At 36.5% G+C, this 14,160-nt stretch overlaps 1 protein-coding gene across 3 annotated transcripts in view; it reads right to left on the minus strand.

The window, feature by feature from the left end:
• Positions 1 to 14,160, minus strand: part of GNAL (G protein subunit alpha L) — a 181,307-nt gene that overhangs the window by 46,159 nt on the left and 120,988 nt on the right. For all 3 annotated transcript variants that reach the window (XM_058830404.1, XM_058830405.1, XM_058830406.1), the window contains exon 5: positions 9,237 to 9,334. In XM_058830404.1, coding sequence (XP_058686387.1) covers positions 9,237 to 9,334 — 98 coding nt within the window. The remainder of the gene's footprint in view (positions 1 to 9,236; positions 9,335 to 14,160) is intronic.

Below are 14,160 nucleotides of genomic sequence, written 5' to 3' on the forward strand. Positions count from 1 at the left end.
TTGCCAGAGTAGTGTTGGCAATTACATGTTTGACATAGGTGTGCCAATAAATAAGTGGAGGTCAAGAAATTACACCCCTGCTGACCATTAAACTTCTTCACAATGTAGTTGGAAGGAAACTTAATAAAGACTAACTATGCAAAATCCGTACCATTGGACTTTCAGAATGTTAATGCTCAGAACGCAGATCTTCCCAAACTCATCCTTCTAAACCAAAACAAAGGTAGTGAATCCTTCTTAAAGAAAGACAAAAAACAGAAAGGAGGCAAAAGCAGGGAATATAGAAAGCAAGAGATTTTGGTCAGAAAATGTACTTAAGAGTTCTTTTGATATTTAGTCCAATTAATTTACACAAACAAGTATTTGACAAACAAAACCTCCCAACCTTCCTGCCATGTTCATGACAGAAAACCAAAACTGAAAGGTTGTTCTCAGAAAATCCATACAGCTGATTTCAAGATTCACCTTTCCCTGCATTAGCACTTATATGTGAAAACTGCTTAAACTCATCTCTCTTTTTTGATTAAAATTAATGGAATTATCAGGGTAGTAGTTAGAGGAGGAACAACTAATTTTTGGACCAATCTAGAATAAATGATCTTTCAGAAAATTTATTTTTTGGTATGTCCATTAAACAGGATGTCTACTGATACATCTTATACGTATTTTCTTTTCCATTGTTAATTTAGGCTCAAATTAAAATTCAGGTAGAACCTCAAAATGTAACAAACAATTCTAATTAAATTACAAAGAATACATTTACAAAAGACACAACTGAAACAATTTCTCTAAACTCAAATAAACCTTTAAAAAATTTTGGCAGCATCACTGTTGTCTTGTACTAAAATGAACAAAATTAGCTTTAACTTAATTATGAGAAGTAGAGAGAACCCTTGAAGTGCTTAGCTTCCCAGTCTGATTTGTCTTAAAACTGGGATTACAACCAAACTGATAAATACCATGACTCTATTTTGGTTTAGTCTGAGGTGTAAAATTTATTTTTCATGCATAGATGCTTAGTCTTTAGACTTTTTCAACAGAGTATCCAACTGTATTTTATTTTCTTATTTTTTAACTTCTGCATTCCACCATCTTTCTTTTTCCAAATCTGTCAGAGCAGTGTTAATTTAGAAAAACATAGCCACCCAAACCCTGGCTTCTTGTAGATCCTAACATAAACAAGGCTGTGTACATCTATTAGTGCAGAGGAGCCTGTGTATGCAGAATCTTGCCAGTGAGCAGTTTCTTAAGGAAGAAATATGACTCTTGGCCTTTCTTTATCCTGTCATGTGAAACTGACTACTTGAAAAAAAGAAAAACTGACCATCTCTAAGTAAAAAAATGCATGTGGCATTTAGGAAAACTCAAACCTCCAGTATAAATAATTCAACAGTATCCCATATAACCTGTCATTACTTTTTCAATGTTCTTCTTTTTTAAGCATTAAATTCACAGTTATTAGACAGCTGTTACATTAAATATAGTATGTAAACATGCATTTCACAGTAGGCTAGGTTTAATGTAAGAGAATATAGAACACACTTTTTCTATAAAGCATAGTAAAAAAAAATCCCACTGACAAAACCTAAAATACATTTGTGTTACATAACGATAAGCTTATTAATAAGGTGATGTATTCTTTAACCAACTAATCTCTGCCACTGAGAACATGCACACTCTCAACAACAAATTGCAAATGAACAGATTGAATTAAATTCTGTAGAAGTGGAATAAATATAAGTGACTCTCAATGTTCCCTGCAATATAATGAAGCTGGCTTTGGTCATAGTTTACTCCTTCTCCCACACATACACTGGAAGAGTCCTAAACCAAGAACAGCATATAAATAACACCACAACTGACAGAATGACCCACAACTTCCTTCTGAAATCCACTCATAAATCCTGCATGCAGATTCTAGATAACCATCATCAGCAGTGATGGATGGCTTCTTCATCTCAAGACATTTTGAGATGCTGACCCTGAACAATGATTCATAATCAGGATTAAGTTAAGCTGTATCAGCATGTTTACTGTACTCTTTCTTTAATTTGCCAGTAGGAATACACATTTTTTAAGGTTCTCCTTATTGGCAGTTATCTGTTCCCTAAATAAAAGAAAAGCTTTCAAAGCAATTTCAAAGTATGCTGATTAACTGCGCTGTTTTCCTTTCCTATGTTTTAGTAAGTACAGGTATGATTTTAATATGCAATATTCAAACAAAATGTCCCTCAGTGCAGCTCAGTCTTACAGAGAAGCCTTCCTTTCCTGCTGCTCAGTATCCCAGAGTCTGGGATTTTCACCAGTCACACTGGCCCACTGTGCCAGTTCACTGATTCAGCCCTGTACCAGTACCTATTCACATCTGTCCTCACTGCTGTGATGCAAAATAAACACAGCCTTTTCTCTTTCAATAATAAATGCAACAGAAGGCTCTTTCTTTGTTATAAAGGATATTGACGCTTTAAGAGTGTATGTGCTGAGGGTGACACTGAGTGTCTTGGTGCTTCAGTCTTTTGCTCAGGCTTGAAAAACTCCTCAAGTGTTGTACTGCAAACACAATTGCAAAAGCCCGCAGTTTAACTCTGCAGAAAGGATATGGAAAAATATATCTCCAAATTAAATACAGGATACTAATAGAAAAACTAAATGCACACAAGCTTAGCTGATGGACCTACTTGCAATTCTCCAGTTTGCTGAATGGATCACATTTCCGAACAAGGCAGAGTCACTTTGTTACACTAACATGTCCTGCATCTATTATTGTCCCATGTGTGCAAAATAGTCATTAAAAAAATAGAATTAGGAAAAACATTCATCAGTTGTTCAGGAAAAACGGAAAAATTTGATGACTAGGGGAGGAACGAACTGTTTCCTCAACAGAATAAAGCCAGCTTTGCTGTATATTTTCGAAGACAACTAACACTGTCTAATAAAACATCTTAGAAAGAATCGAAGTGTACTTTCATGCATCTGTCATGACTCTGCCTGGTCTTTATATTTTATTACTCCATTAAATTGAGGTTAAGGAATATTTTATGCTTTTCTGCCTTCCACTTTCAACCTTTTTACTTCTTCTAAAACTGCAGGAAACAGACCCAGTCATACACAGAGAAGCATGTGGGGAAATGTATGGTTTAAATTTATGTTTGAGTAGCCCATCTAGGGCTGCTTAAACAGTTCCCCACTGGTAATTAGTTAATAAGAAAAAGCATTTGTCACATTGATTTTAAAAGGCAGAGAAGATGCTGTGTTTATCAACTACCTTCTATCTTATTTTTATATTTGAGAAATTTTATTGTCTTCTCTAGGTATGGAAGGCATTTTTGAACTAAAGTGGCTTGAACGGGGGGGATACATGCCTGTATGCCATTGTGGCTATTTGTGAATGGTATTTCATACGGCTCCATCCTCCAAACTGAAAATACAAAGGCATTTTAGAGGTTTATCCAGATGCTTCTTATTCTATATCTTTGTATTTCTAAATACTAGTATTGTAATATCATGGTCACATTTTCTTTAACAAAATGAAGATAGAATAGGCTAAATCAAATGATTTTTGTTTGGTATCTGGAGGCAAAAAGGGGAACAACAACAACAAAAAATCACAGCAACACATGAAAAGGTTATTTCATAGAATTCCCAGTGCATATTTTTAGAAACCACAATTTTGCCTCTTGAGAGTATGCTCTATTAGTTAGTAAACAGTGAAAAATGCAAGCATTACACACTGGAGAATGACTTCTGTCCTATCTGGCAGCCACCTCTGTTTAGAAGACTCATCAGTGAGGCTAAAGTGATTACTCTATAAATATAACCTCTTTTTTTTTTCTATTAAATAACAATTTAATGGTTGGTTAAGGCTTATAGCTTAGATCGTTTAATCAGAGAAAACCTGTTCATGAATTAAACAAAAAAATTTGCTTCCAACTTAAGCAATGAGTTTTTAAGATTTGAAAGTGATATTGCATGAGAAATCTTAAAAGGAAAAAATGAAGAAACTTTATCATCGCAGTGAGTTGTTTATATATAAACCAGAATATAGAAGGAAATAATATGGTTTTTTGTATCACCATAAAAATTTAGTTCTTAAAATCTCGTTACATGAAACATTTGAAATTAATACTTTTCCCTCATTTTTCTAAGTAAAAAGTATTAATCCTATACTTAATAAGCAGTTACCAAGTGTAAAGGAATCACTGCTTTTAAAAATAATGGTCTCTAGATAACAATAGAAACACTAAATATAGTGTTTAGCTTAATTTATCATAAATCTATCCACATTTACTTCACTGCCCCTTATGAAGAAAGAATATACCAATACACCTGACTGCAATACTGCAATGCCACACTAGATACAAGAAGCAGAGAATGCCAAAACAGCTTTTCTGACCTCGGCCTATAAGAGGAAATTTAGTGATGACTGTGCATGCCAGCAATTAAACCTTATGTCTAGAAGGGCTCAAGGCAAGTAAAAAATATGCTTGGTTTTAAGAAGTGCTGCTGTTGAGAAAACAATTATCTTTTTTCTCACATCAAGAGCTGAATCTGTGGACAACACAAAGAGTTGGTTTTTATTTGTTTTTTTTTTCAATTACTCCACCTAATACTAGGATAGACATCTCAGAAATTGGCTGAAACCCTTTTCTAGGACAGAATAACTGCAAAGAAAAAGAACATCTGTGTCTTTTCCATCTATATCAGCTCAAATATAAAATCAACTTTCTTCGGCCAAGCTCATATCCCTTGTGTTTGCTTTCCTGAGAACTTGCATCATCAAGTTTTATTAGCCCAAATGTTCACATAGAGACCAATTTAGGCCTTCACACTTAAGCATATCAGCAGTGGTGTACTATGTCAGGGAAAGCCGACTGATAGACAAACTGGGACAAAGTATTGGTTGAGGGCAGGGTTCTCTTAAATCTTTGGTCTACTTGCTATCCCAAGGCACTCAAGTGAGCTGAGTAAAACCTTTTCCAGCCAGGGCTACTCATGAACACACATGCTGTTATTTCCATGTGAACATAGTGGGACAAAATTCTACTCTGGAACTTTCTAATAAACCTGGAAGGAGTTGGTTTTTTATTCCTAACAACAACAGCTTGAACTTGAGCTGTGTGTGACCTAAAAAGAGAATTGAATGTTCAGCTTTTGTCTTTTTTCTCCCCTTCCCAAAGTGCCTTGTGCTCTAATACTACCACCTTTCCCTGGCAATGTCTGAGCACTGCAAGCATCCCCACACCTTTTATCTCATCACTGAAACTAACTTTATCAAGTCACCTGAAAGCTGAGTAGCCAAAACTAAGCTCAAATCCTTCCTTTATAGAAACAACAGATGGATGTCAGCAGACTGGGGGTGCCCGATATGCCCAAAGGATGACTGATGTTCTGAATTGAAATTTTATACCTCTTTATTGCCACATAAATTAATTGGCTTAAATTGATGACCTTTTAAAAGATATAATAAACTCACCAGCTTTTTTTTCTGGGTCATTTTTTAATTTAAAGCCATTATACCTGAACTTTTATTTGTTTTGATCAGTTCTACATTTACAGAATTTATCTTTGTGGTTCCTTTCCATGGATACAATAAAATTTGCGTATTTGGTAACAAATATGAAGAAACTAAAATATTAAAAATGGAGCTGGATTAAAAAATCATCACATAGGAAACTAACTTTTAGAAAACTGTCCTAGCATCACAGGAGAATTTTCATTTCTGCCTATTGTTTATATACTAGACAGATCAATGCCAAAATTGCTCTAAATCACAGTCTGAAAGTCCCTCGTAGAACTAGAATTTGCTGAATTTAAATTACGTGAATATAGACAAAAAGCACAGTTTGAATAGAGTTCAAATAAGTTAAAGTTAGATGGGGGATTTATCATCATAAACAGAACAAATCTGCTGAAATATGTCTAAGTCAAATGGGGACACAACTAAATAAAATCAACTTTTCAAAGTAAGTATCAGTTTTTGAGATTAAACTTGAAATTTAACTTGTAAGAAATATTAAAACAGAAGGCAGGGAAAACAATAACCTGTCAGTTTAATGATATTAATCTCGAAGAAACAGATGAAGGTCATTAAGGAAAGAAGATGGTTGATGGCCATGCAGTAATACCCCCTCCAAGAGTTACAGAAATGTCTTTGTAGCTGGTGATAAAGAACAACCCTGATCTTTACTGACCTCTGGCTTGGTCACAGATTCATATTTGTTACAATTATCACATGATGCATCAACATGATGGGTGCACTAAATGTATTCCTTAACAATGAAAGAAGTGCAGATACATGAAGACTCACGTAAGAATATAAAAACTATTAAATAAATAAGAATGAGAGAAAAGCAGGCCCCCATTCTCATTCCCGTGAAGGAACCTGATAATTTGAAAAGGCATTGAGGATCAAGGAAAACTAACTTTCAGGCATAATGTAAATAAAACATTTGCCTCTGTGTCCTTCTACTACCTCTGATTCCAGCAAAATATTTCTCCCACAGCAATAAACAAAATTAGGTTAAGTTTTAAAAATATAGAAGCCCTGTACTCTAGCCAAATTAAACTATTCCAAAATACACTGTATTTGTAACTCATTTACCAGTCAGCAAGTTTGGCTGCTGACATTATAATTTGCTAATAATGCTTTTCAGTATTTTCAAGCCAGCCATCCAACTTGTAGTCCAGTGATATTTATAACACATGCTGGGACTTTTTAGGTTTGGCTTTGTGTCTTTTAAGCTGAGAAGTGGTGACCTACTGAAAATGTTCTTCCTCCACTACCAAGCAAAAGATTAGGATTTAGCTGATGGCATGCTTTCTCCTAAAGCCAGTGTAATGGAAACACTGCAGATGTTTCAAAATCCCACAGTAAGCATGTGTACGAGCATTACACTCCTTTCCTCTTCCCCTTCACCAGTTAAAGATGACCATGGACAGCTTCTGAGAGAAATGCCACCAGCTCCTGCTGGGCCAGAAAACAGCACCCTCACCCTCAGTATTTTTTAAGTGCATGAAAGAACTGATGTGTGGGTATCAGAACTGGACTTCCAATCTCTGCCCACAGGCTGTAAGTTTTGAGGAGGATGTGACCCCACCACCCTGACAAATTTCCATCCAACGCTAGCACAGAAATGTTCCTCTGGATAGAGGGGCAGATAAAAGTTGGGTGTATTTTCAGTATCTTTCTGTCAAGATTATACTTCAGTGTTTTAAATCATCAATACCTGTGAAAAAAAAGGCTGTTTTATCAGTTGAGTGTCACAACTGTACCCGAGTTTCAAGTTTCTGCTCTAAGACTGAAGGTGTGTAAACAAGGATTTGTATGTCATTCAGCTGTTATATTTTCAGGTAGATCATGACAGGAAAACCACAGACACACTCAAGGAATATTTAAGTATCAAATGATACTTCATAAAGGGTCTTGAAGGTGAAGAATTATGCAAATGTACTCACTACTGTAACAAATAATCTTAGAATAAAGGAAAAGCAAGACAGTTAGAAGATATGGAGGGAAGAAACAGAAAACATCCTATTCAACTTCCTTTAACCTTTTAGAGAAGAAAGGCAGAAGGATTTAGTTTTATGTTCCAAGACATTGTACTTAATTTTGGACCAATTTTTTTTCCCCTCATTTGTGTTTTGGTTTTGGACACAACATGAGACCTAACATTCTTCCTGTCAAAGCCTGTAGAGAGGCATCATTTTTTTAAAGGGAAGCATACAACCATTAGCACTATAATTTGGTGTACTCCTGGTTTTGTCTGGCTCTTTCAGCACCATTTTTCAAAGTAGGATCGTGAGACACATCGACCCTTACTGATCACTGAAGTAGGGTTCACATTCACGTATTTTAAATATGTATTATTTTATTTTCTTGGTCTGGTGTTTTATTTGAGTTTGTGAATAGATATGATGAAGAGTCAGTCTGCACTTTTCAGCAAGCACAACTCAGACCTGTACTATGATGGTGGTGGTGAGTGAGGGCAGAGAGGAAACCCACCGATTACAATCTAGGACAGCTGTCTAAGTCTCTCTGTGTACAACCACTGCTTTAATTTCCAGCTACTCCAGACTGTGAGCAAATGCCCAGGTTTTGGTAAGTGCACTGAGGTCAAATGAATTCCTTCCTATACATATCTAATTTTCCCTCACTTCCATGTGCTGATGAATCATTTTTTCCCAAAAACTGGTCTGGAAAGAGGGAAAATAAACTATTATCCACAACACTGAAATTTCCCCCTGTGGCAGAAGCTCAACAAGCTCTTTAGTGACATGGGCCTATTCCTCTGCTTCAGGCTCAGCACCAAGAGCAGAAAGGAGAGGAAAGCAAAACACTGAGTGCAACAACAGACTTGTGGCATTGCTGCTGACCATACTGCCAATTAGACAAATCATAACACACTGGAGCATGTTCTCTGAAAACCCTAAATCACATAGCAACTCTATGAGTATATATTTTCGCAATAGTGGGCCACATGAAATGTGTATTTTCAATGGAAATCTAATCCAAACCTGTATTACTATCAAGGACAGCTGAGTTTGTAGCACTTGTAGTGTTAACAGACTATTTTTTGATTAATAAGTTTTCATCACTGTGTTATGTATTTATGATTTGCACCTTTACAATCTACTACACTTCCCAGAACATTTCTGACCAGACTGAACCTGTTTACAGACTTTGACTGTGTTACGTACAGTGTGTACCACTTCACTTTGAAGGACAGAATACCAAATGTACTACTGTCTCAAATTGAATACTGCTTATAATTTTTTCCACTTAGAAAATATATTAGTAATGTAGGCATCTGGTTATGTAAATGTCTCAGAAATTTTTATGGAATGTGAAAAGACAGAGCAGTTTCAGCACAGTCTGGGTCTCAGAATTTTAAACAAAAGATTCTCCTTAGATTGACTCAACATTTTTCCAGCTTAATAGTTTCAACTGAAATGATTTTATGTAAATCAATTTTGAGTAGAATAAAGATACTTAAAGTTACTTGATTTTTCATACTTTTCTTTATTAGATGTGAACTATGTGAGGCAGGATATTTAGTTGTATAATCATGGCAAACTACAATAATAAATTGATTTTTCTATACATGCTCCACACCTATACAGAGAATGAAAATGTAAATTCCTACCTTGTAAAACTTGTGAAGCTCACGGATATATTTTCTAACTTGTTATAGACGATTACATTAGTGGCTATAAATTTCATAAAAAGAAATACTTACTACTGTGCACAGTCAATCAGTTGATATTCGTTTGACCTCTCGAAGCACGCCTTTACACCTTCATCATCCCAGAGCTTTTTTGCATGTTCAAAGAACTCCTGAAAATTGGAAATGCAATAAATCAGAGATAATTTCTCAATTTTTTCAATCTCCAATCTGCGCTTTTCCTTCTCTCAGCCTTCATGCTTTATGCTTTGCAAAATTATAGATTATGCACTTACAGAAGAAAGGCTATAAGCATTTATTAGCAATATTGCCATAAAATATATGAAACATATGGCTTCTGAGAGTTTCCAGCATATGATATACAATGAACACTGTCTTCAAAATTCATGCCAGTCCATATATAAGATTTATTGTAAGTACAAATGTTACCTAGAAGCATGTTCACTTCATTTTTAACTGAATTTATGCCTCTGTCATGGAAAAGGCATAAAACTGACGCAAAAAGTCGCTCAGCTTATAAATATTAGCTTTCCAGAGAAAGAACCAGACTGTAACCTTAAAAAGATTGTGCAATTTTTCCTGAAAAACACAACTTTCTGCTACTTGGTATTTTCTCATGCAATATAATAACTTGATTGCAAGACTTTCAGAGTCTTTGTTTAACACTACATCCTCCAAACAGCTGCCTGGCACAATGTGCTTTTCCAAGCAGCTATCCCAGGCTACCCAATCCAGAAATATCTGCTAGCAAGCTTAATTCAGAATTATCTGAAACGGGAACCAAAGCTGTCCTTGGTGCCTGTGAAGCCATAGCCACACACATGCAGGCACGTAGGTCCAGCCCTGCTTGCTGGCTCCTTCTTTTCTCTAGCCCCAGCTCTAGGGACTCAAGGATCCAGACCGTTTTAAAGGTGGGAGTCCATTTTATGTTATATCCTTCCTGGTAAGTGACACTGTAACAGAGTTTTTCCAGCTACGTCTTTCTAAATTCTGTTGGAGTCTGAGACACAAAGTGTGTGTCCTTGTCTCTGATACCTAACTCTGAGATCCAAGAGAACGCTGAATTTTATATAACATGAAATTTATGGGCATGTTTTCATGGTGTTACATGAAAACAACTGTTAAAGTTAGATAGAAAAACTAAAAGTGTGAGTGTGTAGATTAGAGAGTTTTAGTCACTGAGTGAAAAAGTTAAAGTTTAGAGTTTAAACTAGTTTAGAAAACAGAAGACAAGATGGAGGATTTAGGGTGTTGTCTCTTTTCCTTCTTCTTTCTTCATTTTCTTCTTCTAGAAGTTTTTTTGGTAGTAGTAGCTGATTAGATTGAAAATGCCACAGTGCAACACACAAGTGGATGGGTCATTGGGTTATTAAGAAAAATAATATATGTGTCTATTGTTAATTAGATAAGAATAAGTATAAAGATAAAAAGGCTGCACAGTTTGTGGGGGCATTTTGTGCCTTCAAAGCCAAAGTGAGCCAAAAGGGCAGGATGAATTGAACCTGAGCAAAAAGTCTGGACGAGTCTGCCAAGTTTTGTGATAACATCCTAATAAACACAAGAAACAGTATCCTAACAAGCTTTGGAGTTTTCTTCTTGACCTGAAGAACTGAGATAAGTGGAACTCCCCATGAGGGAGTATTCCAAAGAAGCCCAGCTCAGAGGAGACTGGGAAATCCACGTGTGAGAAGAAGCACAAAAGTAGAATCAGAGCAAAAAAAAGAAAAAGTTACAAATTCAAATGAAGGATGTTTAGATGAATTAGTATTTCCTTTATTATATGGCTCTTTCCTCTCTTGAACAAAATTTTTAAAGCAATACGTCAACTCAAACACAGTAGTTGTTTTCTTAACACCTCAACACTGCTAATAAATCACCAGAGTCCTTTGGTTAGTCACAAATTTGTGAAACCTAACAAATTGCTTTTCCACAGTTCAATTTGGTTCTGTGTAAAATGGGTGTAATATCACTATTCACTTCATGATCCTGTCAAAATTTTGCATAAACATCTGAATTCTGAAACCTTTCTGAAATTGCTTGCCAGTCTCTCCCCACACCTTTTCAGGATTTAAAGCCTTTTGCCTTTTTTTCCCCAACTATACCATGCACAATGTAGAGAGAGAGAAAATTCCATTCTTTAAGTTTTGAAAATGTCAGAGAAAAGAAGATATTAAAGCAGGCATGAGAAACCTTTGCAGAAATTCTTGGATGAAGAGAGGAAGCAACACTATAGATTGCCAGATGCTTATATTGCTCTTGAAATTTATTTCTTCAGTTGGTGAGGACATGTTTATTTAGTCTTCATTATTTTAATTACTTATGTAATGATTGTTTTAAACACTGCAGATCCACCTTTTGAAGTGATGCTACAGCTATTATAAACTCTCTGTTCCTACAGTAGAAAAAAAGCAAAAACAAACTCTAGAAAGGACAAGATATTAAACTAAAGTAGAAGGAGAAAGTAGACACACATAACAGGGGGCACAGCTACAGGAAAAAGAAAGAATTGGAAAAGTCAAAATGATAAATATGAGAAACCGTAGAACATTCCTCAAATATGAAGCTTATGCTTGATTGATACTTGGGGCATCAGCTGGATGCCTCTCACTTGCTGGCATCTTTGGCCAAAGAAAAGCACTAGCTTCTCAGTGGGCAGAGTGAACTGTGGGTAGGTGTCAGGTCCTGAGGCAGAAGGAGCCAGCTCTCCATCCCCTCAGGTGGGAGCAGTGCCCGACTCAGCCCTTCCTCCCACAGGCACTCGCCCCTGCAGCTGTGGGGTTTGAGCACAGTGTGGCTGCCTTCCTCTCCTCCCCATCCTGGGGTGGGAATTCCCACCCACCTGAAAGCCATCTCTAAGGGGAACAAACATGTAAAAACCAGTCCCATTCAGCCCTGCAGAATCTACAGGAAGGGAAGGGGATGAGGAGGAGGTCAGCATAAAGGTATCCTTTTCTGCAGGGTGGATGGATTGAGAGATCAGCTGAAAATATAAATAACAAAGTAAATAAGCAAACAAATAAATAAAGTTGCATAGCTACAGTAGTTTTTCACTTCTGCTTTTACATCCTCTGCATGAGTTTTATTTACTCTCAAAAATCTCTTCTGAAAAAGAGGCAATCATTTCAGCTCAGCTTCTTGAGACCCTACAAATACATTGTAAATACAGGGTTTCCATATCATATGCTTCAAATATTTCCACCTGACCATTATGTCTCAAAGCAGTCTATTTAAAATGACTTCCAGACTTCTAGTCCTAAGCAAATCATATAAAACAGAGCAAATATACTTCCCTCATTAAAATGTACCGATCTACTGCAGAGGAGTACACTTGATTGCAAATTGCCTCCCACACAGCTAGCAACTCGATCCTTCCTTCCCAGGTGACTAAAGCCTTCCAGAAAAATCCTGTTTCATTTCAAGGTGCCAAGTACCATGATCCAACTTTTCACACTTGTTTTTAACCCTTCTCTCGTCTGCTGTAAGTTCCTTAGTATTTTTTCTGCTCATGTGCATAAGGCCCCCCAGTGCAAGCAGAGAGGAGGATTTTCCACATGGCAAACATATCTGGATATCTGCATCACAGGACAGCATCCAGACACCAGTTATCAAGTCAACTTCAACCCCTGCAATCAAGGGGTTTTTTGCCTTTTGCCTGACCAGCTTTCCAACAATCACTCCCCTCCTCTCGAGCCTTATAACTCGGTCCAATGAATCCTATTGCTTGTCACCTCTTCCTCTGTCCTCCCACCACAGCCACATTGTGGCCGCCTCAATGGCAAGCAGGCTCTGGTGGGGGCTTTGGGCTCTGCCTGCCCTGCAGTTCCTGCTCTGGGGCAGCAGTATCCTTGGGGTGGCATTTCCCGTAATGGGGAAGAGCCAGGATAATTCAAAGAACAGAGAATTCAGCTTGGCTACAGCTGGTAAGGGAAGATGGGCTAAAACATATTCAAATGTTACCTTAGGTCAGGTAAACACAAGTAAGATTTTTAAGAGTAAACTGTGACTGTAGTAGCTTACATTCTGAGTTGGTCAAACTTTCTTAAAGGTGTGACTCCTGGAAAATGGCTTTTCAGTTCTCAGAAGTCACAAGCCAGGTCCTTTAAGAAACCTTGACTGGGACAGAAGAGAACAGGGACATGGTAAATCACTCTGGTAATCTGATGCACTGTGTTTGCAAGCACATGCAGTTGACTTCCATCAGATCAAAAAAAAGTCACTGAAATCTACTAAAAATATGTAGCATACTGAAAAGAATCAGGAAATAATGTACTGCGCCTGAAAGCAGAAAACCTCCTACATCATGACCAAACAGAACAGTTGCTTCAACCAAACTCTTCCTTAGGGATGGAGGCACACAAATAGTTGCACCTATTAATATACTATTAACATTAATATGCATATAAAATAAAACAATCAATATATTTTTAATGTAGTATTTTAACTGGAGCATTAAAGAAGTAAATTATATTGTTTTAGATCTCATGAGTTACAGGGGTCATGAATTGCAGGTACTTTTTACATAGCACACATTAACGTACACCATTTATCTAGGAAGTTATAGTGATCACTAGACCATATAAAACCTTGATGTGATATTTGGGTGTCATCAAAATGAAGGTGTGACACACAACATCTCAAATATTTATTAATGTAAAACTATTTGGAAATTTTCCACTCTTCCTGAGACAATCCAAAATCTCAGCCCTGCATTCCTGAACTACCTCCAAACTAGCAGACACATTTTGTTATAAATAATCACATATCATCCAAAAATCATAAAGAGCCGAAAGCAGGTTATGACTACTTTTTTGTTTTCAGAAGAAAATAAGCTCAGATGTACATAAATGCAGAATAGATATCACTGATCTATATCACTGAGCTCATATCACTGATCTAAACAATAGGCTATTTTTACTGTGTTTTAAAAGGTCTTGTAAAAATATTTTTACTCACCTAATTCAGGGAAAAAAATTCCTCA

The sequence above is a fragment of the Poecile atricapillus genome, chromosome 2, assembly GCF_030490865.1.
Source record: "Poecile atricapillus isolate bPoeAtr1 chromosome 2, bPoeAtr1.hap1, whole genome shotgun sequence".
Taxonomy (NCBI): Eukaryota; Metazoa; Chordata; class Aves; order Passeriformes; family Paridae; genus Poecile; species Poecile atricapillus.